The sequence below is a fragment of the Vanessa cardui genome, chromosome 5, assembly GCF_905220365.1.
Source record: "Vanessa cardui chromosome 5, ilVanCard2.1, whole genome shotgun sequence".
NCBI lineage: Eukaryota > Metazoa > Arthropoda > Insecta > Lepidoptera > Nymphalidae > Vanessa > Vanessa cardui.
This window is the reverse complement of record NC_061127.1, coordinates 6,200,680-6,218,712: the sequence shown is the minus strand read 5'-3', so window position 1 is coordinate 6,218,712 and position 18,033 is coordinate 6,200,680. Positions and strand designations below refer to the sequence as shown.

Here is an 18,033-nt window from a genome sequence, read left to right as displayed (position 1 = left end):
TCTCATTTTAAAGCATTATAATATTTTATATAAAGAGCAGCTTCACTACATATGTTTATAATTATGTAAGAAGAAATATGCTTTCAAATACTTTCACCACGTATTACATAGATGCATATAATGAATTATAATATCGTGGTGTGTATTGAAAACGAAGCATTGTACCTATTACATATCTATTTAAAAAAATAACAGGAAACTTAATATAATTATATCTTCGCTTCTCTTCTTAGAAACAGTATAACTGTAATTATAATGATTTTGTATGTTTAATATTTTCAACCGACTTCCAAAAGGAGGAGGTTATCAATTCGTCTGTATTCTTTTTTTTTTTTTTTTTTTTATGTTTGTTACCTCATAACTTTTCACTGGGTGGACCGATTTTGATAATTTTTTTTTTTTGTTTGAAAGGTAGTGCTTTCCGTGGGGTCCAATCCAATAAAACCCTACAGTATATCTATCAAAAAACAATACGAGAATACTTTAACAAATATGTTTTTTACAAATTACCTTTTATACAATAATATACTGGATCAATCAAGGGGCTCGTATCGCTTCTTTCTTTTGATTGTTGGGGCAAGGGCACCGTGGCTGACACCGGCTCCAAATATACCAATAATTATAACTACATGATATAATCGTTAATCGACTTTTAAGTAGTCTAATATTTTTCATTTCATTTAACTTAGGAAGACTCTAAAAAATATGTTGAATACGCAATTATTTTTATTACTTTTTCGTGCATATTCATTTGTTTTAAAATAGTGTTTTGTTTGAAGTCGGTTTTTCTTTTTGTTAAAATTTTTATTTATTATTCATAGGTGCCAATTTAATAATAAAAAATAACTAATTTTAATCTTATCATACTTCATGGCTGTACTGAAGACCTTTTTTTAATTATTAAGTAATCTGTCTTGCAATTTGGCCATCTAGCGTTATAAGAAATATTTGTCAACCCTTACATCCCTAATGCACTACCAACTTATGTGATGAACTGAACATAACAATGTAGAATATAATATAGACCATGGTTAAGATCCAGTCGGAAATGCACAAAGGCCTAATACCAAGTAAGAAGTAGACTTAAGGCATCAAAACATGAAAAAAAAAATAAAGTCGAATTGAGAACCTCGTCCTTTTTAAGTCGGCTAATAAAACATACGCTATCAATGTCGCGGGACTGACTCAACGTTAAATGGTATTTTTATCATCGTATTATTCGATTCGTGTTGTTTTTCGGACAATGTCTGTTTTAAATATTTTCAATACTACTACATAAATATTATGTGATGAACATAATTTTTATGTGATGAACATAATATTTATGTAGTCGATTTATTATTCTTGTTATGACGTTCTTGTATACACCAATACACCATATTACTGTTCTCTTTACTGTATTCAGTGATACTATAGTGTCCGATTGGTAGCAAACATATTTGTATGGGAAAACTATAGCTCCGAATTGACCAGACAAATTGATACGCTAGAATGCTGAGAACTTACAGTTAGAAAACTAAGTTTTTTTAGACCTGACCCGGTATTGTAATCGAGAACTACCGGAGACCACTAGACCAATTAAGTAATGTAAATCTAAACAATATGTGCAATCAATATACATACAACTGTAAAGATTTTGTATAACTTTAAAATACAACACTCAAAAAGGATTTCACTCAAAAGTCTGTAAAGAGGTAATAATTCTCATAACAAGATATCAAATACACATGCAATGGAGTGTAGCAGCGAGTTGCAAATCGAATTTAAACCTGTTGTGCCAAGAATAATGTTCGCTAACAACTACTATTTCATTATAGCGTCAGAATTTCTCTTGTTATTATAAACTAATACTAAATTTTAGATTAGAATAAGTTTCCAGAACGCATACAATGCCTTGCGGTCTACAAACGGTAGTGAGTGAAACAATCGTCGTTTCTAATTGCAATTTGTTACTTTGACGTTAATCAATCTTTCGTTTGATCGTTTCGAATTCTAATATTATTATTATAAAGAATATATTTCTTTATATTTAAACATGAAAATAATAAAGTTGTAAAAAGACAGGTTTGAAACGGCTCACATACATAAAGCAGCCTAAAAAGCAGCATAAAGCCCATCTGGCTAGGTAACAGAAATTTTCCAGAAATTCCGCCACCAAAACATCAATATACATATTTTTGTTGTTGTCTAATTGAACGACGTTTGAACCAGAGTTACTCATCGCAGGAGATTCAATGTATCTTAGTTTCCAACATTGGTGAAGCTATGTAAGGAGTTACTTTACTTTACTTTACTACGTTAATTGAAAAAGCACCAATTTTCAAGTGCGACTACTTTCCAACAAATGGCCTATTAGTTAGATATTCTTTATATATTAGTCCACATTATAAAGTGTGTATATGGAATACATTTAAAATTATGGCACGCAAGTAAAGTAAATAAATATAACATAATAGTAATTATAAAAAAAAATGAAGTATATTTTTTAATTTTTGGCTTACATGGGTAAACCAAAATTCCAAGCGGAAAATATAATTGAAAATCTTGACGACATTTAGTGTCTAAACTTTTTATAGGCATTTAGCAAATTGTTCATTAAGAGTTCTACAATTTCAGCTCAGTGATTTCCTAAAAATATTTACCTTTTTCAAGTCTTCAACGCGGTTCTGAATCTGGGTCTTTGTCATTTAGATTTAAATGAATTTTAGTCTTTAATTAACTGACGTATTTGTGAATCGCTGAATATATTTTATATCTATTTTATTAATTTCTCTTGGGCTTTGCATCTTTTAATCCAATAAAATTCAGTTTAATTCATCGTTAAAATCTTTCACAGAATTCTTCATTACTTTAACTGAACTTCACATAGTATAGTTTCGTGTTTACAAAAAGGAAATAGAATGGGTATCCTTGACGTACATAAATACCATATTATATTTTTTTCTTACGTATTGATAGGTGGACCAATATCACTTAGGTTGACAATAACGTGATAAGCGATCACCACCTTCATATTAAGCATTCCTTACATTTCATTTGCGCTACCTAGAATCCGCGCGAACTTAGAATGAGAGATTATTATTTAGCTCTATTATGTGTATAGTTTTTAAAATGTATACCTATAGATAAACGTTTTAAAATCTATTTCGTGTATAGAGAAAATATTAAAATCTAACTGTTCTCCTGCATATTCTGTCAAAATTTGTCATTGACATGCAGAAAAAAGGAAAAAAATGGATGCTGAATGGAATGTGCTAACCATGTACCATATACCTACATCCAAATAACAAACAAAACTTTTTTTTAATTTTAAAAGCGATTAATATTTGTTGTTGGAGCAGAGATGGCCCAGTGGTTAGAACGGTTGCATCTTAACCGATGATTGCGGGTTCAAACCCAGGCAAGCACCGCTGATTCATGTGTTTAATTTGTCTTTATAATTCATCTCGTGCTCGGCGGTGAAGGAAAACATCGTGAGGAAACCTGCATGTGACAAATTTCATAGAAATTCTGCCACATGTGTATTCCACCAACCCGCATTGGAACAGCGTGGTGGAATATGTTCCAAACCTTCTCCTTAAAGGGAAAGGAGGCCTTTAGCCCAGCAGTGGGAATTTACAGGCTGTTGTTGTTGTATGTGTTGTTATATAATCAATATTGTCGCACATATATTTTATTGTATTTTTTTATTATAAGTATAACAGTGCAGTTTCTGTAATAACTATTAAGCACTAAAATCAATTTATAACTGCATCTAAATAATAAACAAAACATTTTCATATTAAAAGCCTTAATATGTGTCGTTAATTATCTATATTATCGCTATATATATTTTTTGATATGTATGACATTCTAGTTTCTATAATATCTATTAACCACTGGTATATTATAGTTAGTGCCGCGTTTTCAATAACTATAATTCTAATATATCAAAGAAACCTTTTAGCCGGAGAGTCGAAGTAGGAGAGTAATCGATTCTGTCGAGAGCACTGCAATGCATCACCGATGTGTTCAAAGACTTTGTGACTCTTACCGACTGTGCCATATATCTAACAATCCGATATCTTACGATTTCCTTCAAAAACATTTAAAATCTTAAAATGTAATATCATTTATAAATGCATAATTAGAAATCTGTGATAAAATAGGTAATTATTTTTTTTTTATTCGAGCGTCACACTAAAACTTCTGAATCAATTTTGATCAAAATCTATCCTCCTATCTTCTCAATTAATTGTATGACAAAAATAATTCCAGCTGAAATAGGTTACTAGGTGTCAGAAGCTAGTTTTAGTATAGATCTTATTCGGTTGTCCGGACGTATAAGTCAAAAATGTATACTTTCATAAATATACAAACACTACTACTAAGCTTGTTAATAGATAAATAAATATATAATAAATAAATAAATATATAATAATAACCTTACATATACAAATATTTTGTGTCTTTTTCAAATGACGTGGAAACTTTCACGTAACGATATGTTGTAGTGTTTAGCCGTCATTAGCTACATTGGGTATGAAAATATAAAAACTTTTTACCCGACCTGGGATACTGTAGTAGTGTCTCATAACTTGTTGCTATACAAGATAGCCCGTAGAAAAACAAAACAAGGAAATAATAATAATAATTACGTAAACAGTTTATCAATAAAAATATAATTATTCGTGTATTGGCCGTGCGAACCCTGCGATAAGCTTTGCAGTTTATAGTGATTTATCTGTAATTGTATACAGTTTTAAGTATATCATTAAATAAACAACAAACAAAATAATGCATTTTATAAACAGATAGCATATAGGATAGAATTATGATTGGGTAGTTATTCACATTTAGTATAACATTATAATTACTCTAAAAGAAAAAATAATAAATTCAAAGTAAAAATACTTTTTAAGAAAGCTTTTATTTAATTGCTCTAAAAAGAGGAAAATAAAAATTTCCGTTAAAATTTTAACTATCAATTTATAACCTCATTATACACAATTTCTTTAATCATAAAAGATTGTCGCGAGATTTTCGTAAGTACATACATAGAAGTATTTAATTAAGTTGATATTAGAAAAAAAAAAAATTAGCAGATTAAATTATATGGTTTAGTTAATTTACGGGTTAAGGTTATTACCAGACAAGCTTTAATGATTAAAGAAATTGTGTATAATGAGGTTATAAATTGATAGTTAAAATTTTAAAGGAAAATTTTATTTTCCTCTTTTTGACGGAATCGGGTTGCAAAGATTCCATCCAAACATCCTTACATACATACATTGCAAGTTAAATAAAAGCTTTTAAAAAAGCGGTAAATATTTTCAAAGCTATTTTCAAAACCTATTTACCAGTGAAAACGTATCATATCGAAGCCTTCTATGGATAATTTATATAATTAACAATAGCAGTATTTTCCTGGTATTCCATTCAATATTAATTGTTCTAATGATGCAAACGTCTGCCTTACATGAGATGATTCTCCGAAATCTAATATAATATTATTAAATACAGGAACAATGGTTCGTATTTAAAGTACAACATACCTGTAGAAATGTATAGTCCAGCCTGCAAATCGTATCACAATGTACCACGAGGATGTTGGATCCAGTTCTGTGTTCCGCGACACCATTCGTTACCCCATTCGGTATCACAGTGAGATTACTTAATGTTGCTAAATGATTATTATCTTTTAACGACATTATTTGAGATCGAAGTCTCTCAGCACTCGCGAAGTGTAATCCACCGATGGGTTGTATTGAATAATGTGGAGGATAATTGCTTTCCTGTGAACAAATGATAAGTGTAATGTTTCTTTTTTTAAGTCATATCTTACCTCACTAATTGCCCACATAAAATTAAGCGTCTCCTTAAAAAAATACCATTCCTTACATCGCCCATGCTCCACCAACTCTGGAAAATAAAATATTTCAAGCCCGTAGCTGTATGGCTTGTAGTTACTAACTCATTTACTCTTAATACCAGGTCACAATAATACTAATTAATTGCTGTTTGGCGTTAGAAAATATGGATGCTAGGGTGTAACCTAGACGAGATTGCACAAGCCCTACAGCCATCTGGCATAATAATAACTGTAAATGTTCTAAAGATATTCTAAGGTCTGCGGATCAGCTCGGGCTGGTGAAAACATATTTCATATATTTTAGTCCAATATTCGGTTTCCTTACGATGATTTCATCACCAAGCATGATATAAATGATAATAAATATATAGTATTAAATACAAGAGAATGCAACGGTTGTCCACATGAACTCCAAACGAAAATATCGAAACTTATTTCATTTTATTTTGTTGTATTTCGAATCGGTGTTTCAACGACACATCGGCTCTTTTAGATTAATAGGAGTTAAGATAAGCACAAGCTATTAACACAAGACGTATAATAATCGAATGTATCGATTAATTAATAAATATTGTAACAAATGCATGAATTAATTACAAATTGTTACTTTTTAAGGGCTTACATTTTAAATTTAAGATTAAAATTATTAACGTCAAAAAATATAAGTTAATTTTTTAAGTAATAGAAACCACGAACAATAAAATCATAATTAAAATATCATTTTCGTTATTATTAACTTAAACATAATTCGTTTGTATCTAAAAAGTACGAAACGTAATTAGAAACTTTACCCTGAAAAGGTTATTTAAATCATTATTTAATTAAATTTGAAAAGGATACATTTATTTACAAGTTGTTATACGATATAGGATAGGAAGGTTAAAACCCTTTATTTGCCATACTGTTAATATAGCTATATAAAAAATATTTACAGAAGACTATCGGATCCCGCGGCTTTACCCACGCATAATTTATAAAACTTCATAGCATACAAATCTTCATAGTAAATTTCATAGTCTCGAAGAGTAAATTAAAAAAAAATACTCCGTACCACATTACATACAAAATGGTTTTATGCAATATGGTACCTTATTATGTAAGTAGCTAAAGCACTTGTGTTATGGAAAAATCAGAAGCAACGACGGTACCACAAACACCCAGACCCAAGAAAACTTAGAAAAGTAATGAACTTTTTCAACATCGACTCGGCCGGGAATCGAACCCGGGAGACCTCGGAGAGGCATACCCTAAAAACGGGTGTACATACTACTCGACCACATAGGTCGTCAGTAACTTACGTATTCATAGTATGCATATTATGAACATCAGAAGAATACAATAAATTTTCGTCATTTTTCTGTACTCAACTACTCATAAATTAGCTTAGAAGCATTCAAATTTTATTTATGGTTCGTTTAAAAGCTTTTTTTAATGAAATTATTTTTTCGAACGAACGCTCCTAACTTTCTTTTTACTTTCATTGATACCGGATAATATTGATTTTAAGTCTAAAAGATCCAAAAAGTGGTATCGATACTAACAAATATCTAACAACTGCATTTAGTATACCTACTATAAATCCATCAACGAATAACTCTGACAAATGACGCTACAAGTAAACCCATCGATACCTAACCAATCAGCTAATATGTTCTAGTTCAATAATATATACATTACAGTAATAATATATAATTTGCTGCATGCAATTAATAGAATAGATACCAATTTAATTACAAATATGGATTGGTAAATATAATTTTGGCATTAAGCACTACGTACATTGATAATAAACTTCGTTAGAGCTATAATTTGTGTTGTAGGCGTTAAGTAATTATTTGTAGCATATTATAATTTAAGGAAAGAAAGAAGAAATTCATAACATTCCAGTTAAGAATGGCATTGTTATCAAATTTAAATAAATAAATAAATTGTAAATACTAAAATGCTTGTCCAAACTAGAAATTATATATAATAAAAGGTTTTTTAAAGGCCGAGATGGCCCAGTGGTTAGAACGCGTGCAACCTAAGCGTAAAAACAACGTGAACCTTCTCCTCAAAAGGGGGAGGATGCCTTAGCCCAGCAGTGAAAAATTCAGAGGCTGTTGTTATTGTTTTTGTAAAGTTTTTTAGTAAATTTATAACGGAAAACGTTGAAAATGTTCATTATGGGCATAAAATGTGGCCATCCTAGCAACTTACCTGAAAATAATATATGTGAAATGCTAAATGTTGCTTAATACTATGATTTTAATTGACATCAAGCTTGGTTGTGGATATTAGCTGCTATTTGTGGTACAAATTTTAGTATAAAAATATACCTATTTGGAATAACAAGGCAGAATGGTAATATCTAAAAATATTTTCTTTATAAGATAAAAGGCGGTATTAGCCTAACAACCAATATTTCCAAGCTTTTAACAAAGTATGGATGGCATCCCTGTTGCTCTAAGCGTCCTTATTAGATAAGTAAACATTCCTGATGTTTATTTAGAATTTAGATGAATATGAAATGTTTCCTTACTTCAAACACAAGGTAACGTTTATTTCGCGCTTCAATTCATCATTAAAATAAATAAGGTAACTACTGTTAAAGTTATAACGTCTAATTTAGAGTTAAAAAAGCAAAAGTAAAACAATACTAATTAAAATTTACATTTAAAATATCAGCTAGCGAAGAATTTTTTATCTAGTTACCTGGAAACGATTACTTCATCAATAAATCTATTCCTTATGTAATTTTTTTGTATAGAAATAAACGACACGATAATGATATGAAATAAGAAACGAATCGAAGGATAACAGTATAAACCAAGTTCATGTACAATTTTGCAAATAATTAATACATACATACGAATTGTGTTTCAATTGCAAGAAAATCTATACATAAAGTTTCAGATAAAATAAGACAATATATGCTTCTTTATACCAAAAAGGCAAATCGAAGTTATAGTCTTAAGAACTTGTGAAGCTTCATGTAATCTAAAAATGCAACACAATTCAAAGATTTTTTCCTTTTCGTTCAACATTTCTCCAAATCGAATACGGTTTGGTAATAACGTTGGCTATTGAAGAAACTTTTAGCCGTGACAAATTGACACTGGCTTCGAAGATCACTCGCGGGAATGATTTAAAATTGCATAAGATTGACATAGTACTAAAAATATGTATTTACATTTATACGTAAGGCAAAAATTCGTATGGTATTAATTTAAACGAATGGTATCCTTATGAAAACGACATAAGTCTTAAATTTGCATTATGTATATGCGCGACAAATAGGTGAATAACTGAAAATCACGTTAACCAATTTTGATAATTCTTTTTTTATTATAAAATATACTTCAAGGGTAATTTGGTGAAAATTTGGTAAGGTTCTGAGCACAGGATCCATGACAAAGTAACGGAACGGAAGGGAACGGAACAATTCTGAGGAGCACGTTAGCGATACTCAGTCGAATCTTTTATTTATAGGTTATTTGGATATTTGAGTCACCTTCCGTAATGTGGTTATGTTTATGTAATTATCATAGTCGAATATTATAATCAACTAGCTACCCACCCCGGCTTCGCACGGGTGCAATACTGATACTAAATATACTACAGAATTTGTTTATATACGACATCACATCGCAAACTTCTGTTGCGTAGATTTAAAGATATAGGGACAGAGAAAGCGACTTTGTTTTACACTATGTAGTGATGGAACTCCTATACGGCTCGCAGTTAGGGTGCGATATGGGGCAGAATTTCTTACTTTACTTTTAATCAAATTTTGTGTATGTGATGTGATGTCATATGATGTACGAAATATAGTTGGTCCCATAGCCCCTTGATTGATCCAGTATATTATTGTGTAAAAGGTAATTTGTAAAAAACATATTTATTAAAGTATTCTCGTATTGTTTTTTGATAGATATACGTAGGGTTATGTAGGGTTTTATTGGCTGACACCGGCTCCAAATATACCAATAACTATAACTACATGATATAATCGTTAATCGACTTTTAAGTAGTCTAATATTTTTAACCGACTTCAAAAAAAGGAGGAGGTTCTCAATTCGTCGGGGCCTTTTTTTATGTATGTTACCGAATTACTCGAAGATGGCTGGGCCGATTTTGACAATTCTTTTTTTGTTTGAAAGGGCATGTTTTACAGGTGGTCCCATTGTGGAGATCCTGGAGAAATCGAGGGAAAAGGTGATTAAAAAATCGTAAATTGGATATGGATGTAACTGATTATTTTTTTCTTTTTAGTTCATTTTTGAAGGCGGTTTTTTTTTATTTATAAAAATTTATTCATTTCATTTAACTTAGGAAAACTCTAAAAAATATGTTGAATACGCAATTATTTTTATTACTTTTTCGTGCATATTCATTTGTTTTAAAATAGTGTTTTGTTTGAAGTCGGTTTTTCTTTTTGTTAAAATTTTTATTTATAATAATTAAATTTGAATTTGAAGAATGATTATATTCCAGGGCCATTATTCCATTTATTTGAACTTATAAGGTCCGATAACACCATTTTTATGTATCTACGCTACTTATAAAACAAAATCAATTTACTTTAAAAACTTTTCCAGCAACAACTAGAAATACGTAAAAACTGATTGTTAATTGTTTACGTAGTTCACAGCAGAAGTCAGATTTAACGAACAGAAATACTGTTTTCAAATCAAAAGTAATGACTTTGTAGGAAAAAACCTAGTTACTCAAATTAACTATCCGATTCAGTTAGACAAACTTTTTTGTAGGATAATTAATTCACTATACAGATTTTGTTAGTATCGTAACATTTAAATGCCTCTAGAAATCTTAATTAATATAAATTATTTGTACATGTTTTACTGCTATATGCAAGTTGGTCTGGTTTATACCGCATACTTTCCATCAGTTATTTTAGACCTAAGACGTACTTCAAGACTATGGTATATTGGTGGACTTCCTTGGTGGAGCGTTGACAATATAAAGAATTACTTACATACCTAAAAACGAATGGAGATTGCGCTTGGTAAGCTACGCCTCATTGATAGTAATAAGGAGAAGTATTCAATAAGCAAAAATATAAAAGATTAAAAAAGAAAAATAAGTTGTAACAATTGATACTTTTATAAAATTCATACGTACATTCACATATTTTATATCCAGTCTCGGTCGAGATTGGTAGTACAGTAGCAGCAAGACGTCTATGGCGACACCACAGCCCAGACCCAGTTCCACTCCCAGAGCGAGGCAAGAAACAAATGTGCCCAACAACGGGATTAGGTCGAGTCCTGTTTAACAAAATATGTATTTTATTCACTACTTGCAGTTAAAATAACACGGATTACTTCAGTTAATGGACAACTAATATATAAGGAGCTGTCTCCTTTCATTTATACTAATTATATAAATTGGAAAGTAAATCTGACTGTCCGTTGTAATTTCAAATCCGAATCGCTGAACCGAATTTCATGTATTTTGGTATGAAGCATGATTGAACTCCAAGGCAGGACCATAGACTATTTTTTTAACATTTGACGACCAACCCCTTAGACGCGAAGGAAGCCGCATTTGAAAATTAGTAAGCTATAGAGTGTTATTAAATGATAGCTATTTGTGAGTGTTGGGAGTGAGTGAGTGAGTGATATTTAATTAAAACTATTTCACCAGGGGCGTCATTTTGGTTCTCCATAAACATTGTTCGTTAGCACCTTTATGCCTTGCTTTATGCATAAGAACTAAAGGACAAGAAACATATAAATGAATCGCACAAAAATTAACGCACGTTACGTTACGCACGCAAATTATAAGTCCTTCTTACATACCATGATACCTTTGATATAAGTACAACATAGTAGTAACATTTCTTTCAATATTTTCTCAGTTTGTGTGTATATGGGATGGAAATTGGACTTATATAGAATGGAAATAATTTTTAGTTCCTACTTAGTTCGATATAGTTCTACACTAATTTAGTAAGGTATTTGGTACGTATCATTTCGAAATATTGATAGTATTTTTTTACCAAATCAAATTGATCATGTTATTGATACGGTGTTCTCTTTTTCATACACGTTAGCAAACTGTCTGGAACATGTTATGTATATATAAAAATTGTGTTGATATATCTGGTCGAGTACTTGCGGCAGTCATCGGAACTGCACTCGAGAACCACTTAGGTTTTACACGCACTACACAAACATATATGTATGTACAATTGTTCAAATATAGAGCATATATAGAACGTAGGTTCATTTAACTATTATCGAATACGGTGAAACGAAAACATTAAGTTACATATATAAGTAGGTGCATATTATAAAATTATAATATACTTCTTATATTAAGGTCAGTATTTAAACAAATACTGATTAGAATGATATGAAAATGAAATACGTTTTAAAAAATGCTTTAATACGGTAATTACTAAATGGTATTAATCTCCGTTACACTATAAAATATCGATTACGCTATTGATCATTTTATATCGTAAATGATATGGGTACTATTCTTATTTGTAGTTTGCATTAACTCTTATGTTTCTATACTACGTTATTAGCTTGAATGATAAATGAAAATATTAAGTTACCATGCGATTTTTAATATTTTATAGTTTACGATATTTCTACCTTTGTGTGATAAACCTTATTTTAAAAGGCGAATCATTTTCGACAAAACCATCACCCTTGTTTCTATGATACGGTACGGTTTGACACGATAACGCAGACACATCGATTTATCCAAAAATAGCAAACTAACAGTACCTATGTTAAAATAACGTCTTACGCAGCCGAAAAGGTTTCGTATTAGACCGAAAATCGTATTGAATTCAGGAAAAGCTTACAAAGGGCTATGATTGGGCTCCATCGAACCCGGCGACGTACAAAACTGTTTGATGCAAACCGACGCTCGCTCAATGAAGTTATCTCCTCAAATCAGCGAGTAAATAGACTTTGTTCTTTACGTTGTGTCGTCGCCGTCGTCCGTAATTTGAATCTTCAGACATTTTAAAGGTCGTTCGAGCGCCTAATTCTGTAACGAATTTTCTCTTATCCTAAATCCCTATGCCCTTATCACTTTACTATGTTCAAATGAAGTGCCTTGAAGTTAAATATGACTTAAGATATTCTTTTCTAATTCTGTCCGCACATCAACATCATTACATTATTAAGTCGATTACCGCTGTCTGTCCCTATATATGCATAGATATTTAAAATAACGCAACGGATTTAAATGCGATTGTGTTTCGAAAAGGTTTTTGTATATACCTATTATATACAAAAACCTTCTTCTACATGGAGAATATAGTAAACCACGACCCAAAAAAAATCTGTAGTATATTTAGTTTCTGCAATACATCCATGTGAAGCCAGGATGGGTCGCTAGTTATTGCAGATGTTGAATTACAATGTTTTAATTATTTTGATGGAATGACGGACAAATGTTCTATTTGCTTGGCAAATGTCAAAGTTCCAGTTAATGTGAAGATTTCTAGCATTTTCCACCTTTCTAAAGATTCCACGTTACGTTACTGATCCGTGTGCTCCATTCACTAGATCCTAAAAGCTGACCGAAGATCTAAGTTCTACACATCCTATAAAACCACGACATTTTTGACTATACCATTCAAATCCAGTAGCGTTCTAGGTTGTAGAGTAATGTAGTAATATAAAGTTTATCTCTTTCGTTGCTTATAAACATATCAATCCATGTAATATACAACAACAACAACAGCCTGTAAATTCCCACTGCTGGGCTAAAGGCCTCCTCTCCCTTTGAGGAGAAGGTTTTGGAACATATTCCACCACGCTTTTCCAATGCGGGTTGGTGGAATTAACATGTGGCAGAATTTATATGAAATTAGACACATGCAGGTTTCCTCGCGATGTTTGCCTTCACCGCTGAGCACAAGATGAATTATAAAGACAAATTAAGCACATGAATCAGCGGTACTTGCCCGGGTTTGAACCCGCAATCATCGGTTAAGATGCACGCGTTCTAACCATTGGGCCATCTCGACTCATACATGTAATATATAATAATAAAAATAAAAAAAATTGGCTCGGGCTTAGGCTGAATTTAGTAGTACATCCACGGTTTGATAAACGATAATCCCAGTTAGCTTATCATTATATTATATTTACGAAGTATAGGAAATAATAATTAATATTCCAATATGTTTTAACATAATCCATTCCATAATTGAGAAGTAAATAATAATAATACTAGTGATGTTACACGAAAGCTGCTTGTGTTATAAATCAGACGACGTCAGGAGAAACGATTAAAGAGAGTACTAGGGGTCCATAATAATGAATTATTTATTTGAGGCTTGAAATACGGATGTTCCGTGCGTTCGTCGTTCGTCGTTCGTCGAACGGAAGGGGTGAGACAACATCCGAAGCGCGTAAGGGAATTTACCAGAGAACCGTAAATGACAGTTTAATTCTTTATTGTTTCGTTCGCTATGATTTATGCGGAAGCTAACGACTTTCTTTTGATTCTTTCGGCTTTGGTTCTTGATTTATATTTTTGGTTAAAATAAGATTTGATTTGATTCATTAATAGAATAGTCTTAATTATTATTAATTAAGGCAGTTCAGAAGAGACTATGTATATTCAATAGATAATTCATAGTAACAATGTTTGCACGACAGGATAAAGTAATATGAAGAATTAGAAAATATAAATGTCAGTGTATTTGTCACGCAGTATGTATTTTTATATAGCATGTATTTGCGGACAATGCGCTTAGATTGGGGACTAAGAAGTTATGTCCCTTGTGCCCATAGTTAAACTGGGTAACTCATTCTTCAAATCAGAAAACAACAATACTAAGAATTTCTGCTTGGCGCTAGAATATATGTTGAATGCTAGTCAGACTCGCTTACAAAGGGTTCTGTATCATTATCCAGAAAACCAGTAATTAATTGTCGTGTTATATATTGAAATAAGTTTAAGACTATCTTCATATTTAACTCTCAATACTCAATTTTATTTAATGAGCTCTAGCATCTTACATTATGATAAATAATATAAGTATTTACAGCGAGTCTTGTTTTCTATTATATTTACTCTTTAACAATTTCTGAGGTTGTTAATAAAAGAACATTAACCTTAGAAAATAATAAGTCGTGCACGTTCTTGGTCTCTATTTGTATTTCTTATAAAATAATACTTTGTACTATTTTTGGTACAACTAACAAAGTAGACAAATAACGTCGTAAACTTTGACATATGTATGTTATATTTATAGCACACATACGTCATAGTCGTACAAACGATAATTACGAGTTAAGCAGAGAGAGAGATTTTGCAAAACCCAACTTACCGACCTGACAGACAAATAGCGAAATTCACTGAAAATTAATTTACAACATATCTGTATATGTACTGAGCAATGTAGATTAAACAGCAGTTAACGTTTTTTCGATATCAACGTGTATGCAGATTATTCATAAATTAATACTTTTTGGTTTTTTATTTTATTTCATGATTTTATAGAATGTTAGTTATCTTTTAATATCGATTTTATTAATAATAACCAGATATACGCTAATTTGTTCCTATTTCAAGGCGAAGTTCTATTTAGATCGATAACGACTCAAATAGTGGACAAAACAATAATATGAAAAAGTATTTAAACACAGATAATTTAATTAAAGTTAACGAAAAAAATATTGAAATGTTTTCTATTTAGATACATTTAATACGAGTATTACACGCCAAACATTTACAAAGTCTGAAAAGAATCTCCGTAACATATCCCTTGGATATGCGACATCACGATTCGCGGGGATTAGATAGGATCCGCTGTAATCAAATGAGACGTCAAGACGACGATCTTAGAGAATTTCAACACAAAATTACCTGCTTACTTATGTATGTAGTCAAATTAAAGTCTGATACAAGAATGTCGTATCGGTTTTCATTCAATTTTCACTATAAATATAATGAAAAAATTTAATAGATATGCGTTTTATTGAATTTGAATATAAATTTTTATTTATATATAATATAAATTGAGTCGAGGTGGCCCAGCGGTAAGAACGCGTGCATCTTAATCGATGATTGCGGATTCAAACCCAGGCAAGCACCGCTGATTCATGAGCTTAATTTGTCTTTATAATTCATCTCGTGCTCAGCGTGAAAGAAAACATCGTGAGGAAACCTGCATGTGACAAATTTTATAGAAATTGCCTCATGTTTATTCCACCAACCCGCATTGGAACAACGTGGTGGAATATGTTCCAAACCTTCTCTTCAAAGGGAGAGGAGACCTTTAGCCCAGCAGTGGGAATTTACAGGCTGTTGTTGTTGTTGTTGTTGAATATAAATTTAATCAAAAATCTTAAAGTTTTATGAAGAATCAAATATTAGTCTGTTGTCATTAATTAAAATACCAAAGTATTTCCATTTTAGTTTTCTCGCTTGTTGTTTTTGATACAATCTATATTCTGAGCAGATATTTAATTGAATAGAACAGAACAATTCAAAGGCTAATGAGTTTTATTGAATATAGAAAGTTTTGATATAATTTAATCATTATTGATTATTTACAAATGATATCAAAGTTCCCCGCAAGATATAACAATTAAAAAAAAATATATTTCAAGCACATTCGAAGAAAATCTTAACCTAAGTGGGTGTCCGGAAGTTAAAAATACTGCCTTCTATATCTGAAGAATTGGACACTCTTGGAAAGTCCAGAAGCCAGAAGTGTGGTGGATACCACAGAACCTGAGATATCGCGCTGTCTTATGACCATTCTAAACTCAGCAATACGTTTGCTGCTGTTTTGAGGGACAACAATTAAAAATTAAAAAAGCGTGGAATTAATACCTGTTGACTTCCAGGCAGGATATATTCATTTAATAATTGTATTAACTTAAAAATTAACTAACATGACTGTATTTTTTTAAATGTTGAAAAAGAGTAACTACTGAGTTTCTTGCCGGTTCTTCTCGGTAGAATCTACTTTCCAAACCGGTGGTAGCTTCACTTAATTGTTAAATAACGATTCAAAAATGCTTGTAAAAGCCCCCTTGAATAAAGTATACTTTGTTTTTTTTTTTTTGAATGACAGGTATTAAGCGATAATACATATGGGATTTATTAATATATACACATGTGGAAAAATCTTTTCAGTTATCGCTGCAAGTCAAAGAAATGAGTCAGAAACAAAGAGAAGAAAGAGACTTAACAAAATATTAATCCGGCTTGATTTCAAAATAATCTAAAGTATAATCACAATACAAGTACTAGGCATAATCGATTATTTGAAACGAACTATGAGGTGACGTTTAGTTTAATCAACAATAGCCATTTTCTATGGCCGACTTTAATCATTTAATCGTTCAGCTTAGATTAGAATTTATTTGAATCGCTATCCACGTTAAATTTTGCTAATTTTATTAAGCAACGTAATGACAAGCTATAGGCGGAGATATTATAGTAGCTTAAACAAATGAAAAAGATTTCAATGTCTTTGAACTTGAAATATAATTGAACCACCAATTGGAAGGAATAACCGCCACTTTTCGACATATTCACTTTTATACATTCTTACATTCTTTAGACGTAGGGCTAAATATTATACATTTAAGGCAGGTCTGTCGGTGAATTAATCGGGATTAATATTTTCTTAATAATCATTGATGTCCTATAAGTTTATAAGTTGAAAGCAAAAAGTTATGAAGTTTTTTTATTATCTCCGTTCCTATTTTTGGGATTTATTCCCTTCTTCCAATTGGTGGTTCAATTGTAAACAAAACAAAATTTATAGGCTTAATATGTTTTACTATAAGGCTCAGTAGTCTAGTGGCTAGATATAAGGCAACATATCAAACCTCAATCAAACAAAGTTTGTGGGTTTGTGGTCGAAAAAAATATCATTAACAGCCTAAGGTCTAGAACTTGGAAGAGTGTACATTCCCGTGACTCGGAAAGCACGTGAAACCGTTAGTCCTGCTCCTGACTCTATCTGGTCGTGTCGGATTATCCGGCCCATTGGGTTACGAGAATCATGTAATAAAGAGTGCGCCTATACACACATGCATGCTAAAATGTCAATAATAAATAATAAATGTCATATATCCCATGTAGTTGGCTAGTCCCTTGAGGTGCACCATGATCAAAATCAATTAGGACGACATCATCACCCCTAACTGATTTCGGCTATGATGATGATTTTAGAGCACAAG

The 18,033-nt window shown here is 31.3% G+C and overlaps 1 protein-coding gene across 1 annotated transcript in view; it reads right to left on the bottom strand.

Annotated features, from left to right (window-relative positions):
• LOC124530003 (sodium-independent sulfate anion transporter-like) overlaps nt 1-18,033 on the bottom strand; it is a 72,568-nt gene that overhangs the window by 11,828 nt on the left and 42,707 nt on the right. Inside the window, exons 9-10 of the mRNA XM_047103975.1 lie at nt 10,976-11,121; nt 5,535-5,774 (exon numbers count right to left, since the gene is read on the bottom strand). Of these exons, the coding sequence (XP_046959931.1) occupies nt 5,535-5,774; nt 10,976-11,121 (386 nt within the window). The remainder of the gene's footprint in view (nt 1-5,534; nt 5,775-10,975; nt 11,122-18,033) is intronic.